Genomic DNA, 15,496 nt, shown 5'->3' with positions numbered 1-15,496 from the left:
TTCAAATTCAAATTGAAGCATATGCCAAGAGTGGTTAGTGTGGGTGTTTTTTACTGATCGTGAGTGAGTGTTTTTGATTTGTGTGGGTGGGCGGTGTTATTGGGGGCGTGGCCAGTTGATGAGATCCAAGATCTATATTTGATATATCTACTAAACTGGGCAGTCAACAAACTGCCTGCTGTGTGTGTAAAAAGTATTGTTTTCAATCAACTAACTATGGATGGTTGGAATGTGAGTGGTAGACTGCGCGCAGAGCTTTAAAAAATTCATAACGATGGGCGGGAGGGGGTGCTGGGGGGTAGGGGGGGAAACTGAGAGCTCTGCGCTCTCATGAATAAATCAGAACTCAAATAAAAAAAAATCGGTGGGGGAAAAAATGTTTTATTGTTCCATATCCATCCATACATACAAAGAGAAAATTATCCAAACGTTTGCACAAGGCATGGCACACACACATACTAACGCACGCACACACACAGCGACAAAGTGGGAATACAATGAACGAAATCAATATTAATAATAATGCCCAATGCAATATTAATGGGAAACTCAACTGCAAAAAGTATTAAGGCACACAAAACTGAATACATGTGAATACGAGTATGAATAAATATTAACACGCACACACGCATTCGCAATTAAATTGTTTTTATTCGTTATAAATTTGTTTCATTCATAATGTGTTACTTATGCTGTCTTCCCTCCTCATCGGTATGTTTTTGTTTTTTGTTTTATGTTTTTTTTTTCATTTGTTTTTCGCATTTTCTATAAATTACTTGCTCTGCATTATTAATAATTATTGTATAAATATTTATATAACTTATTTGTTTGCCGGCTTTTTGTTTCAGTTTTCTTGCTTAAACAATTCCATGAAGATTGCTATAAATGAAGTACAAACAAAATAGACAAAATGCCACAAACACGAGACAGAGCTAGATCGAAAAATGGGAATATAATGGATATTTAAAACTAAATAGTTACATACATATGTGAGTTGGTAGGTTTTTGGGGGGAGGGGGGAATAAAGAGTATAGAGCTATTCGCTAGTTAAACTAACTTTTTCTGCAGGGACGGTAATTCAAGTTTCTCTACTACTATCAAATAATGATCAAGACAATTCTGCATTTTCATGGGGAATACTTTATTGAATTCTCAATACGTTTCGATGGGGATATGTATAAAGGGTTAATTACCTAAGCTCCAGATGAATTTTAAGTGGTTTAAACTAATAGGTAAAATCTTCTAGGTCAGAACTGCTTATATTTTAGAAGCCAATTCCTTTTTCTAAGATTCAAATATTAAATTATATACTTCCTGCAGGGAATGTTACTTCAATCTCAAAAACGGGACACCTTCCCAACTTAAATAAAATTGTTAAGAACTTGGTGCAAGATATTAAACTCGACAGGGGGTGAGTAAAACGTTAAAGTTGCATTAGTTAGTATAAGTAAATGAAAAACGAAAACATAATGGGATTACAAAAATCAGATTCATTTTATTGAAACAAAATCGAATGCTTTTGCTAAAATAAGGACTAAGATTAAATTAAATAAATTTATTGTACATAAAAGTAAATTAATACGAGGTGCATACATTTATACATTGCATTTAATGGGGGGCTCAACCCGGATCAAGTATCGCTCTCGTCCTTGGGCACAGACCCAGCCAGATTTTGGCCCGACTTCGTTATTTGAATTCTAATTGGCGTCTGCAAACGCTCGGTTTCGTATATTTTGACCTTCAACTAAACGGAAGGGGGATAAATGTGGGTTGGTCTTAATACTTAGTTTGGTATAAAAATAACACACAAAATACAAAAGGTGTGGTGGCAGTAGGTATAATAAAGAACATTTAACATACAAATCAAAACAAATAATCAAGCTCAGAGCCACTAAACCGAAAATTGGTTACACACACAGATGGGAAACGCTGATCATACCATACAAATGAGGTTGGCAAATAAACGGAATTAAATACTCTTGACATTCTGTTACTCTTGACGGGAAATTAAACAACGTGCCGGGGTGAAAGATACGATAATTGTAATATGAACGAGGCTCATTTGCTCTTGTTTTCGATTTCCCGTACTTCCCCGCGTGATTATTAATTTTATTAATTAAATGAAAAGATTTCTCGCTACATTTTTTTCATTTTCCATTTGACTTTAATTAATTTCTGTGCGAATACATTTTAAAGAGAATGGCCTTTCGCAATACACGCATTTATTTATTGCCGCACCATGAATGCAAACCAATTTTATATGACTGACAGCGGAATGAAATTATTAAAATTGCGCATTATGATGTTTGCTGTTGTGGTAATGGTGTTATTGTTATTTGCACTGCTCTCTGATTTGTTTGCGCCTCGCTGCGAATTATTCGGACTATTGGGAGATGACAGAATGGATCGAAGAGCTCATCTGCGACCCTAATTGCTGGTAATTAACTGCCATAATTGCGCTAAAATTCGTTTGAACCCATTATGCGTAAAGTGTGCAGAGGTATTCGTGAGTGGAGCTCACTTCGGGAAAAACTCAATGGCATCCTTCATAAAACTTCACAAGTCCTTGGAAAATTCTTAGTTAATTTAAATTTAAGATTATATTTTTGCTGGGATCCTAAACCATTTTCTTGTGGGTGTAGAAAGGTGCTTTTGCATTTGTGAGGGTGAGCATTTCGAGTGCATTCATGCGTGTGTGTGCCTGTGATGGTGTGTGTGTTTTTTCGGGGGTGTTCTTGGTGTGTGCTGGCCAAAAAGAGATGGCTTGAAGTGGATTTGGATTTGGCCAACTCGTTAGTCAGTGACTCAATCATTAATTTGGCATTGCGTAACCAAGGGAAAATTTTTGAAGCTCTGTAAGTGGCTCTCAAGGCTGTCTGCAGCAATATGTTGCAAGTGGAACTGTGCACCAGAGAGTGTTGTGGCATTGGCCTAATTGGATTATGCGATTAGCACAAGTTCAACAGCTGTTTTTACTACTCCACCAGATTGGCCTGATTCGAGTGAAACTTGGCTTTTGGCGGAAAAGGCGCGTGAAATTGTTAAATCGAGGCAGTGGCAGCGTTTAGTTGATTTGGCCAAATTACGCTGCGCTTAACAAATTGCATGGAAATGTTTGCCCTGGCAGACGGATGGTCCAAAAGTTTTCGGTTCGGGCCATTTGTTGGCCAGCAGTTGCAAGTTGCTTGTGATTTATGCACTGACAGTTTGTGGTGCGTGTCTGGGCCTTTTATTTATGACTTTTGTTTCCCATTGGGAGCGCTGGGCAAACAAATGCAGAAGTATGCACAAGATAATGGTATTTATTCTGGCCTCATTCTGTCGGCCGTCTTCAATCCGTCTGCCAGCTTGCTGCTCAGCTTTCTGTGGTTAATTAAAACGCAAAGAAAACTTTTCGGATCAAATTTGGCACACACACACACACACACACAGTACAGGATATAGTATATGGAATACAGTTCAAAATGCAAAGCAACGAAACAAGGACCTCAAGTACGCACACACACAGACACATACAAAGTGTATAATATATATTGTAAGTAGTAAACAAGTAGTAAAATCTGATGTAAGTACACATGTACCTGGAGCAATAAAAATAATCACGAGTGGCAGGAAGCAAGGCAAAATCATAATAAGAACAACACGAATAAGGTTTTAGCGAGAGAGACAGAGAGATATATGGAGATTTGGTAAAACACACACAAAAATCAGGTTATAGCAATTCACATTCTTTGCGGTTACATTCTCAGTTTGGCTGCGTTCCAGCTAAGACAGGAGCCAAATAAAAACAGACAGGAAAAACCGAAGAAAAAACGGATAACAGAATGGTCAGAATGAAAAACGCAAAAAAGAGAGGGGCTAAAAGATAAGGCCAAAACATGTTGCAGGTTGTTAATCAAACAAGCAGGCAGACAAACACACGACAGGCAAACGTTGCATGTTGGACAAAAAATGAAAGTGTAAATATTTTCGACACGCGCGCGCCCAAAAGCAGGCAATAAAAACTTGATTATGGAATTCGCAATGCCGACTCGCACATCGCATGACTCTTGCCGCTAAACACTGTCATATACAAAAGTGTGTTGGACGGATACACAAGAACACAAATTCAAATACAAATACAAATATAAATTCAAATAGAAATACAAATACAAATGCGAACGAAAAACGGAAACGGAAATGGGTACAAAAAACAGGAACAGAAATAGAAACCGTAACAGAAACCGAAACCGAAAATGGAAAAACATACCGAACGGAACCGAAAATGTTTTGGGAACGTACGAGTAACTGGAATTGTTTTGAGTTGCACAAAATGCATCGAGCACAGACAGTTGGTTACTGGATTACAGCATTACAGCATTACTGGAGTACTGGATTACTGATTACTGGATTATTTGCTTTGATTTAATGCTTTACATGGTTCTTTTGAGGGGCGGGCAAGGAAAACATTCCGCTTGGTGTAGAGTATATAGTACTTTTGGTATTTTTTGTTTGGTTTTTTCTTTTTTTTTTAGTTGTTTCGAGTATTATTACAATATAGTTGTTGCACCTTCGGGAATCTCAATCTCATATCGAAAAGGAAAACTAATCGAATCGAATAAATTTTGGTAGTAGTATTTGTAGTAGTAGTAGTAACATCATTAACATAAGTTATACATACATATACATAATGTAAACTAAATGAGCATTAGCATGTTAACGTAAAACATAATGAATGCGGTTCAAGATCACCTACACATACATACGCTGTATGTATCAATAGGTACTGTATATATATATATATATATATGTGTGTGTGATGTAGAAAATGCTATATATATATATATCGTACTTAAGTAAAGTCGGCCAGGGGCCTCTCATTTCTTTATCGTAATCATTTTTGTTTTTGGTTTCCTTCTTCTTGCATTACTTAAACGTAAACAAACGTAAACACACGAACATAGGGCTTAGGCATTATATAAGTATATATGTGTATAAGTATATAGAAATATATAGAAAGGTGGAAAAAATTCAAGTTGTACAAAATGCACGCTTGGCGGCAGTTCTTGTCATGAACACAGGTTTTCAAATCGAGTGAGTGTGGTTGTCTGTTCTTGGTATCAGTAATTGTACGGGGTCTGTCCTCAGTCGTTAACCAAAAAGGGGTTCTCCTGTTATATAAGCCAAAGAGTACTAAAGTTAGCTGATATGGAAAATTCATTTACCTACTCGGTTTTAAAATGCCTATACTCAAACCTAGAATAACGATTATAATCGAACTCAAACTTGCTAGCAACATATATTATTTTGTAGTTGAGCTACAAATCAACGATCGCTTTTAATGATAAGATACCTGTCCATCATCCCCATCTTAAAGCCCACCCCCAATCCATTGCAATCGCAATGCCACGTTGTCATCAAAGTGTGTAATTTTAATTTGACTTTTATTAATTTATATGTTGCACGAAGGGCGACAGATGCGATGGGCGGCGACTGTGCCGATAAGTTGATGGTCAGCCATAAAGCAGCCAATGAATTATTATTGTTGCGAGTGGGCAAACAGCCATTGAGGCGGCATCGGGGGCATTAAGCCCGGCCAACACACACATACAGATTCCAGAGTGGAGAGTGGAAAATGGTAAAAGGACAGGGACGTTGACAGGAGAACTTACACAGAGTCCTGGGCATGCATTATGCAGCAATTGCTGTTGTCAACTGACAATGCAGCGAAGGCAGCTGCCGCCTGCCAGTAAATTAAGCGGAAAAGTGTGTTGCGGCATATGAAAATGGGGTGGGGGATTCCGATGGGTGCCAGGGGGAGGGGGGTTGGTCCTGGAGCACAAAAAATAAGGCAACACACCAATGCGATCTGGACGCTGGCTGGCAGTATTATTTGCTGCAGTCGGAAATAACTCAACCGCAAATGAGATAAATTGCGCGCACACAGATAATTGCATGGAGGCCCCCAGACGGCGTTGTGGCATGGAAATGAAATACATTGCACATACGCCGCGTTGCCCGCGCGTTTTTATTCTCTTTCGGCTCTTTTTTTATATGTGTATGTGCGTCGCCCGTCGTCCCAAAGCAATCGGCATGTTTGTGACTCTCCAGTGTGTGCGTGAGTTTCCGTTTTCGGCCGCTGTACAAATATTTATGTGGTTGCGAACACACACACCCAAACACTCAGACGTGTAATGAGAAAATATTACGCATACGCACTGTACGCTCATTAAATGCGATCGCTGATGGCACTCAGCAGGCTAGCTAGTTGTATTTACAAGGGGAATAACTCAAAGAACCCTTTTAATTCCAATCAATTTCGCTTAATAAAATAATGCAAATAGCAAGCTTTTTTTTCGGTTCGTTTAATCGACTGGAAGCTCAGCGTTTATTCCCCAAACTTCGGCCAGAGTTTCTTTAGCAGAACTTTCATTTTAAATACGAGTTTTGATAGTTATGCATATATAATTATAGCTATGTACCATTTTTACGGCACTTGTGTAGTAACTTTTGCACGAGTTTTGATTTGTTAAATGAATAACAGAACTATAAAACTGGGCCGGCGATTAATTCAAGTTGAGTTTGAAGTACATTCGGAAAATTCGTTATTCTCATAGGATGCAGTATACAGTATGGGTCGCTTACGTTCATATACACTTTACTGATATACATACACATACATTTAGGAGAACGTTTAATTGATTTAACTATAAATTTGATTTATGCTGCTTCAATCTGTGTGTCTGTGTGTCCTTCGCTAAGATTGTGACTAATAAATGTACGCTATTTGTTTATCGTTATCCATAATCGATATCTTTGTCAATTTTAATTGAATTGTTGCATTATTGTCGTAGTTTACGTTAATTTATCTCCTAACATAATCAGTGGATAAGCATCTTTCTATGCAAACGATTTAGCTATCCCCTCCATCTCCCCTCTGATATGATACGAATAATTGGCTGGGATTCCTAAACTCCTACATCATCCTCTTCCTCCTCCTCCATATATTACAATACTCTTTATCTGTACACACACGAGTCCTAATCAGCGTAGAAGCAAATGTGCCAATTTGTAATTGTAATTTTTGGCAAGGCAAACAAATGCGAGAAAGAAACAACTAGCAATCCCCCCTCGAACATTCCGATCGGGGGCTAACATTCATATTCGAGGATGAAGCCCTCTCCCTTGGACGTGGACCTCGAATGTTGCTGATGCGGCAGCAGTGGGGCAGCTGTTGCTGCTGCCGCTACACTGGACGATGTTGCTGCTGCGGCAGCGGCTGCTCTGCTTAAATTTACTTGTGACAACATTGCGGTGGCCGTTAATTTGCCATTGTAGGCGAGGGCGGGATTCAGTGTGGGCGTGGCACCGTGTCCGTAATAGTTAAGGGCGGAGGTGAGTGGCACGGACTGCTGTTGTTGCTGCTGCTTGCCACGACGATGTTGCTGCTGCTGCTGTTTGGCCATATAATCTGTGCTCGTATTTCCACTGGCATTGCGCAACGTTATGAAGGTGTCGAAGTTGTCGGCGGTCGAGGAGGCATTCGAGGTGCTCGAGTTTCGGCGGTTGCCCAAATGTTGTTGCTGCACTTTGGGCGCGGTGGGTTGCAGGTTCAGATTGAGCTTTAGTTGTTGCTGCGACATTGATGAGTTCGACGAGGAGGAGTTGGACAGCGAGGAGGAGTTAACCGAGTGCGCGGGCGGGTGTTGCTGCTGATTCGCATAGTATTTGCGCAAATTCTCCAGCATAAAACGATTGTTTGCATTTCCGGCTGAGCTGCCAGGGACTGATGTTGCTGCTGCTGCAATTGGTGTTCCTACTACTCCCACCGCTGCTCCTCCCAATGCCACCGGCTCTGGCTTAGGCTGATGGAACTGTGGCCCTGTGGTCGGCGTCGCCATCGTTATCTGCTGCTTGCTGCTGGTGGCATAGAGGACATCCCCGCTTTGTCCCGGCAGCGCCAAATTGATGACACTGCCTGTTGCAGCTGGCATTGCGGTTGTTGCTGCTGCTGAAGCCGGGATTGCTGCGTGCTGTCGCTCCATCTCCATCTGTAGTCCATGGTTCTGGGTCCTCGGCCTGCCCTTCTGGCTCCTGCCCCCCGACTGATAACTGCGGGCGTAGTGGGCCTCCATGAGGTCCGCCCGCCTCTGTCTGGCCGCATCCGGCTGTTCCCCGCCTTCTCCTCCGGCACTCCTTCCGTATCCGTAGAACTCACCCCGTGGATAGGACCTCTCGTAGTTCCTGCTGCCCCGTTGTCGCTGGAAGTGCTCCAGGTAGCTCTCGCAGCCCACTAGGAGGTTCTGCTCCTCCAAACACACGACATCGTCGCCTGGCGCCTCCTGGCGCTGCAAATGCTGGTTGAGGGACTGGTAGAATGTGCTCTCGGCCAGATTCTCATTATAGGATGTCGCACTCGCCGGCTGATGCCAATCAGCGTCTTCGCATTCGTTCACGCTGACGCGAATGCGTATGTCGCGTGCCATATAATCCGGCCTTCCACCAGCCGCCTCCTCCGCATCCACGTCAACCAATCCTTCTGTCGCCCCTCCGGCTGCATCCTCATCATCCTCCTCCTCGTCGTCGTAAAAGAATCTCGCTGATTTCGCGCTTTCCGCCAGCAGCAAGTCCTCACTCTCCTCCAGAGCCAAAGCATAGCTCGTTAGGTTGTCAAAGTAGTACTCGCACATTTTGTCCGGGTGCTCGTAGCGCAGTTTAAAGTCCTTGGCCTCCTCCTCAGCTCCGAGCTCCTGCCTGTTGTTTGTAGTGGGCCCACTGAACACCGAGGCGTAGTCGGAGCTGCTCATCGAGTCCGAGTTGAGGGCGGAGCTCCTCGCCTTCGACTTGGACGCAATGGGCAGGGTTCCAAGGTTCTCGTAGTTAGCACCATAGTTGGCCGCCTGCGACTGACTTCGTTTATGCCTTGGTCGCCGAGGAGTCTCTGGAGCAGGATCGGGTCGCTGCTTGGCCAGGGCTCTCCGCTGGGCTCCACTCACCCGACCCACCGAGTGGGCCGACTCCTTGGTCGTGCTCAGCTGGTGGTCAAAGTTCTGCTCCAGATAGGCATCCAGATAATGCAGATTCTTGCTGAGATCGATCTCCGATTTGTAGCTCTTGTAGATGGTGGCCTGTTTGCATCTGGACTCGTAGCTGGAGATGTGTGCTCGATCGCTGATGAAGCGGAAGCTCTCGTCTTTGGCCAGGGTGTGGAAGCCACTGAACTCGGAGCCGCCCAGGGAGCCTCCCTCCCCGCCGCTCGAGGTCTTGAAGTTCCGACACTTGTCGCGTATTTTCTGGATACCCTGACGCGTCTTGGCCTGCAGTCGCTCGAAGTAATTGGCCTTGGTCACCGGCGAGGTTGAGTGGTTAAGTCTCGGATGGTAGGCGGTGGTGTGCTGGATGTCATAGCCACCGGCGCCGGAGGCCCTCATGCTCTGGATGCTGTGCGTCCGGTTGGGATAGCTCAACTTGAGCTTGGGCAGCGAAGGTGGCTCCTCCACTCCACCTCCTCCTCCTCGCTGGTGCAGTTTTCTCAGGGACAGCTGCTTGAAGATGGCCTTCGATCGTTTGGGCTTACCACTGGATGTGTTCGTCCTTCTGCCACCTAACAAATCCCCAGGATCGTTGTCAAAGTCCTGCCGCTCGAAGCGCCGCACTGGCACTCCATGCAGATAGTGGTGTTCGGAGGGGGGATTCTGGCTACGAGTGGACTCGAAAAGTCTCCTCAAACCCCTACCCTGTGGTCTTGGGGGTCTGGAATTCCTAGCATGCCCTGCACTCCTCAGTCGCGTATTCACGCTTAAAGTTAGGATCTCATCGTCGTGGAATATGGAGAAGGGATTCGTGATCACCGTGGAGCTGTCCCCCGCCGTCTGGTTGGCGGAGGGGCTCCTTAGGCTGCTTACTGATCTAGTCTTAAGGCTAACGCTACTCCTAGGCCTACTTATGGATACTTCCTGCTGCTGCTTACTCTCTAGTACAACTACAACTTTGGCTTCACTGTGCTGCTGCTGCTGCATCTGCTGATGTGGTGGTAACAACTGCTGTCCACTGACCTGGCCCAGATCCGTCTCGGATCGGGAACGGACAGAGGCAGGAACTGCCTTGCCATTCCGCCGCAACTCCTTCAAGGAGTTGCTCTGCTTGCGGAAGCGGTAGAAGGGATTGTTGATGCTTAGCTTTTGGAGCAGCACCTGGGTCTCCTCGGGCGTCAAGGGACCCACTGGCAGGGGATCTGGTTCCTGCTCCACACTTGTCACATTCAGGTGGAGCAGCTTGGGCGCCGTTGGCGGCTTCAGTTCCCTGTTCATGTTGTTCTCCAGATCCCGCTTGATCCCGCTACTCTTGCTGCTGGTCAGCGAACTATTGCCCTCACTATTGCTACTATCGGTCTTGTCACTTTTGGCCACCTCTGAGGTGGTCAGGTTGTTGTTATCGCTATTGGTCAGGGCAGTAGTCGATGTGGAACTGGTTTTGTGGTTGTTATTATTGTGGCTTACGTTGCTGTCATCAAGTCGCTGTTCGTTTGGGGTCGTTTGGTTAGTCTGGTCTATCAGTTCGTGTTGCTGTTCATGTGGCGTTAGCTGTTCGTTGGACTCGCTAGTGGTGTCAATTGCCTGCTAGACCCTAGTGGGCGGTTGTAATATCATTGCAGCCATGCGTACCTTCATTGCCTCCGGCGATCCGTGTCCCGGGTACTGTTGCTGCGCATGTTGGGTTGATGCGGCGTGTAGGGCCGCTGCTGCTGCTGCTGCGGCGTGTTGCTGCTGCTGCTGTTGCTGCTGCTGCTGTTGTTGCTGCTGCTGCTGCTGCTGGTGATGATGGAAGCCCGCAGGCGTGGTGTAAATCGAATCACCTTGAGGGCCACTCGTGCTATCCGAGCGTGATTTCAAATCAGCTTTCTCGCTGCGGGCAAACGGAAGGGAAACGGAAAAGTTAGAAGGGGCATACCAAATCGTTATCGAAAATTGTTTGCCCAAGTGACAATTGTCTGTGGGTGGTGGCTAAGTGGTTGGGTGGCCTTCTTGGCCTTCTATCGCTGATTGGCAAATTGTATTCTAGCAGCATATCTGAATATCTATTTAGTTTTTGTCGCTGCCTTTGGTTGGCCGCAGGCAATTGTTTACTTGGGGCTTAGGAAATTAGATATTCCCCCTGCCTTCCGTACCCATCAATTTGCTCTCGAGATTGGCGCACAAATTCAGCCTACAAAACGAGTTTTGTGAAAATGTGGTCAAAGAGCGTACTTGGAACGGAAATTCTAAATCCATTTCCGTTCTCCTTTTCCATATTGATCCATTTGATGGGGCTTTACACTGGCATGTGTACGGTTTCATAAACAAAACATAGTAATTCTAAACTCCTAAACTAGGGAAACAAAAGGATGGAGAGCGGTGAATGGCCAAACAACCTCTCATAACTCATATTCGGGTTCCGGCAACAACAATGAGCGATAGGTTGTTTTCCTCCTTTTAAATTTGCTTTTGGAGAACAAAAAATTATTGAAATACCCTTTCAACTGTGTATTATACTATCCCTTAATATCTATTCAAATTAGGTTTTATGAACATCAAAGTACGTCCCTTAAATGTGGTTCAGTATCAAAAAAAATTTCAACAAATGATGTAAAGGTAAAAGATTAGTTTCTGAGATAGTATTGTTTGTAGAGAATAGCAGGGTATGGTTTAAATGTTCTTAAAAATACCAATAACACTTTGATCCTGTAACAATATAAGTATACACCAAATCCGCTTTATAGGGCTAATCCCTTCCCAATTGATTCACTTTTTCGACCTTATGTGAGGGTATTTCTACTTTGTTCTTGCAAAAACATTGCATATATTGAATATATGAAAAATGTATAATATTTTATGTCCCCCACACACACACACACAAGCACGAGCAGTGGAAAACATTTTTCATTGTTCCAATGCTGTACGTGTGCCCTTGTATGGGTGGGCGAGTTCCTGTATTCGGCCAGTAGGGGCGCATAAATTGGCACGCCAGCGCCACCTGTTGGCTGCAGGATGCGGCTGCATAAAAATATATCAAAATGGTCATTTATCTATGGCTCGACTACCCCTATCCCCTTACATATAGAACTGTGTGTGTGTGGGTAGGGAAAGGGTGTGTACGTATTACGCTTCAACTTACCTGTCTTTATCCGATGATTTATAGCCCGTGGAACCTGTGCCATGCGAGAAGTGAAAGAAAAAGAGAAAGGGGAAGTTTCATATTAGAGTTTGCAATATTCAGGAATATAAATTCCGCCCATTATTCTGCGAAGGGTGCGGTCTTGTGTGGCTGCTTGCAAAATAGTAGAAATTAGCTGTGAAAATACCGATGGCAATTTACAAACAGACAGCTAGACAGAGGGATATATATTTTTGAAATTCGCCCTTGGAGCCGTGATAAATGAGACAAGGACTTATTGATTGCGACGAACGTGTAAATTCCCGAGTAGGTGTTGCTGCAAAATTTTGATGGATATCGAAGGGGTGACGGCAGGCTCCTCAGCCAGAGATACATATAGTATCGGGTCGCACTTGAGAGATCTGTCAAACGGCATTTGACAACTGGAAGGCAGCTGCAGCAGTCAGTCAGCCAGTCAAATTGACAGCTTGATTGACAACTGAGAAATTGCGATTAGGTGGCTGGAACTGGGAACTGGGCGCCTGAAGAGTGTTTACAGATGATGGGATGATGTGTATGGGTTGATGGGTCTAGCATATCCGTGTGCAGGAATGCTGCAAATGTCCTTGAGCAATGGCAAAGTTTACCCCCGCTGCTCCTTTGCAAATTGTTTTACAATTGTAAAAAGTTTCACCGCCTTTTTGTCTGCGTTTTGATTTCTAATTAGGCAGCGAGCTCTGGCTTAAAGCCTTGTTCCTTCGCCGAAAGGAGAGATGAAAATGTTGGCGCAGCTAACAAAAAGCTGGCTGGAAACCCTTAACCCTTTTGTGTGCACAGGGGGTTGGTGCTGGGGTTGTGGCAGAAGGGAAACAGGAAACGGAGACTGACCGCAGGCGTTGGACGCTAATGAATATTTTATGAGATTTATTTGAGTTTCGAGTTTCAAGGAGAATGGGAAAAAAGCAAAAAATAAAAAATAGAAAAAAAGGAAAAAGAGCCAACACAACACACACAAAGCGCTAAAGAGACGCATCCATCCTGGCTGCCATTTTTTCCGCCATGACCGCGTCCTTCTCGCATTTCAATGCTTTGTGAGCTGGCAAGTTTTTGTGTTTTTGCAATTAGTGTGACAGCGGCCTTGGGGTTGCCTTGGATTGGGTTGCTCAGGGTGGTGAGGTGTTGGGGAAACAGGCGCCATAATCAAGGAGGAAGTTTTAATTGTCGCAACCTTGACGGTTCTGGGTGTGCAATTAATACGGCAGCGATGTTAGAGTTCCGGGGATGGGGACTTCCCCCATTTCAACTTACCCTTGAAGCAGCATCTCTTGCTCTTGATTGCATAGATACAGAGGCAAACCAGCAGAAGGATGGCGGCCATGCAGCCCCCGGCCACGCCCATCAGATAGCTCATCTCGTAGGGTTCTGTCCGGGAATTCCATACGATTCGATACACGGTTGGGTGTTCGATGTGGTGGTGGTGGTGTTGATTATGCAAGCATTAAGGGGAATTTTCATTTTCATATGTTCTAGATATATTATGCAATACATGTACTATATTGCACGTACGATTGATTTTAATTAAAATCGTTGGGATGCGATGCGGGGGTTATGGTTAGATGTAATGATTTCCCTTTTTTGTACGATCTCTTTAATTAGTTTTCAAAATCAGGCTATCATAATATTACATTGGTTACATGAAAAAAGTGGCCCTAACATTAAAATCCAAGCAAGCTTTGGTTAGTTATTAATACTCTCAAAAGTTTAAAATTTGTTAAACCTATTTATCAATCTAGGGAAACGACAATATTCTGCAATATCATAGGTGTTTTGTAATAAGAACAATTAATTTAGTTCATTAAATAATAAGCTCATAAACAAGTCAAACATTTTTTACCCTTTATCTCTAAGTTCAAACTACAAGTTCTACTTCAAAATTTAATTCAGTAAGTGCTAGAGACGCGAGAGTATGAAATGATTGCAGGGAGTGTAACTCAAGTGTGAAATGTTCGTGTTATGAGGTGGGGTGATATGGGTGGGGGCAAAGAAAATCAAAGAAAAGTCTATGCACCTGCAAACGTACCCTCCACAATCAGGTGTATGGCATGACGATCGGTGCCCCGCTCGTTCTCCACCACCAGGTAGTAGGGCCTCGAGTCGTGCTCGTCCGCGTGGAGGATGTGCAACGTGGACAGGTAGCAGTCCTCCCGAGTGTCCGGCTGCATGTCGTCGGCCCGGAAGCGATCTGCGGAGGGGTGAAGAAGGAGGAAAAAAACAGGAGAGTCCTTGTTACTGCAAATGCCAAATGCGAATTGGCTTTCGTGGGCTAAGTAATTGCACTAGAATTGCACACAATTTGTCGGCGGCCGACATTAATCATTCGATTCGATGGGCTAACTAGCATTGGACGCGGAAAAAGGGCTGGAGGAAGATGGAGAACGGATTGGACGGGAATGCGCCCCGTTTGATTTGTGTCAGTGGCAGTGAAAGCACGCAGGATTACACGCACGAAGGACGACCAAGGATGGACACGGGCAGACAAGCTGAAAATGAAGAATAATGCGACCCACAGCCCCTGGGCCAGAGGTGCCAACTCAGCTACAATTTCTTTCTTATAAAGCTGTATATAGAATCAATATCTGCCTTGAGTTAAGTATATATAAATATAATCATCATATATATAAATATAATCATCATAATCATATATATTCTTTCATGTTCATATTTTCGGAATAATATTTACATCTGTAAATATCTGGATATTATTATTTATACTTTTTTTAAGTCTTTCAAAGGCCTATATATTTATATTCAACTTATTAAAAAGGGGTTTAAATTTATTGATTGGGAAAAGCCTGAATATATAAAAAAGTATTTATCAATATTAAATTATTCAATTACATTTTCTCCCGTATAAGTATTATAATTTCAATTAAAATAAATCTACCAGCACTTGGCTAATTACTTGTAGTTTAATTTAGCAATTTTCAGGTAAAGATAAACCAGGTAATCAATAGTTGGCAACAATGGCCAACACTGGCTGGCTGGGATGCAGTTCAAGTTCAGGGAAAAGGAGGAAAGAGGGATGCAGCTGCATCTGCTGGCGGATGTTCATCCCGAAAGAGTTTCAGCTGGAAAATGAGCTGGGTTGTGTGTGTTGCCTGTCTGTTGAAGCTCGGATTACCGGCGGCTGACAGGCGTGGGAAGTCTGCCCGAGGCATCCCCCCTCGAAGCCCCTCCTTTCCAACATCGGACATGACACTGCCAGTTTCTTGTCCGACTCTGACTCCATTCGGTCATGTAATTTGTCTTGATTTGCGGAACAACCCGGCGCGACTTGCAATTGTGTGAATGTTCTATGCCGAACCCTTTTTGCGGGAATAGTTAA

At 43.8% G+C, this 15,496-nt stretch overlaps 1 protein-coding gene across 1 annotated transcript in view; it reads right to left on the bottom strand.

Annotated features, from left to right (window-relative positions):
- Positions 1–6,774: 6,774 nt before the first annotated feature.
- Positions 6,775–15,496, bottom strand: part of LOC118876762 (uncharacterized) — a 92,111-nt gene continuing 83,389 nt past the window's right edge. Inside the window, 4 exon segments of the mRNA XM_036817569.3 lie at positions 6,775–10,884; positions 12,133–12,166; positions 13,420–13,533; positions 14,180–14,353. Of these exon segments, the coding sequence (XP_036673464.3) occupies positions 7,131–10,884; positions 12,133–12,166; positions 13,420–13,533; positions 14,180–14,353 (4,076 nt within the window). The 3' untranslated portion in view covers positions 6,775–7,130.

This window comes from Drosophila suzukii, chromosome 3 (assembly GCF_043229965.1).
Source record: "Drosophila suzukii chromosome 3, CBGP_Dsuzu_IsoJpt1.0, whole genome shotgun sequence".
Taxonomy (NCBI): Eukaryota; Metazoa; Arthropoda; class Insecta; order Diptera; family Drosophilidae; genus Drosophila; species Drosophila suzukii.
Note: the sequence above shows the minus strand (reverse complement) of the source record. Positions and strands in the feature narration are given on the sequence as shown.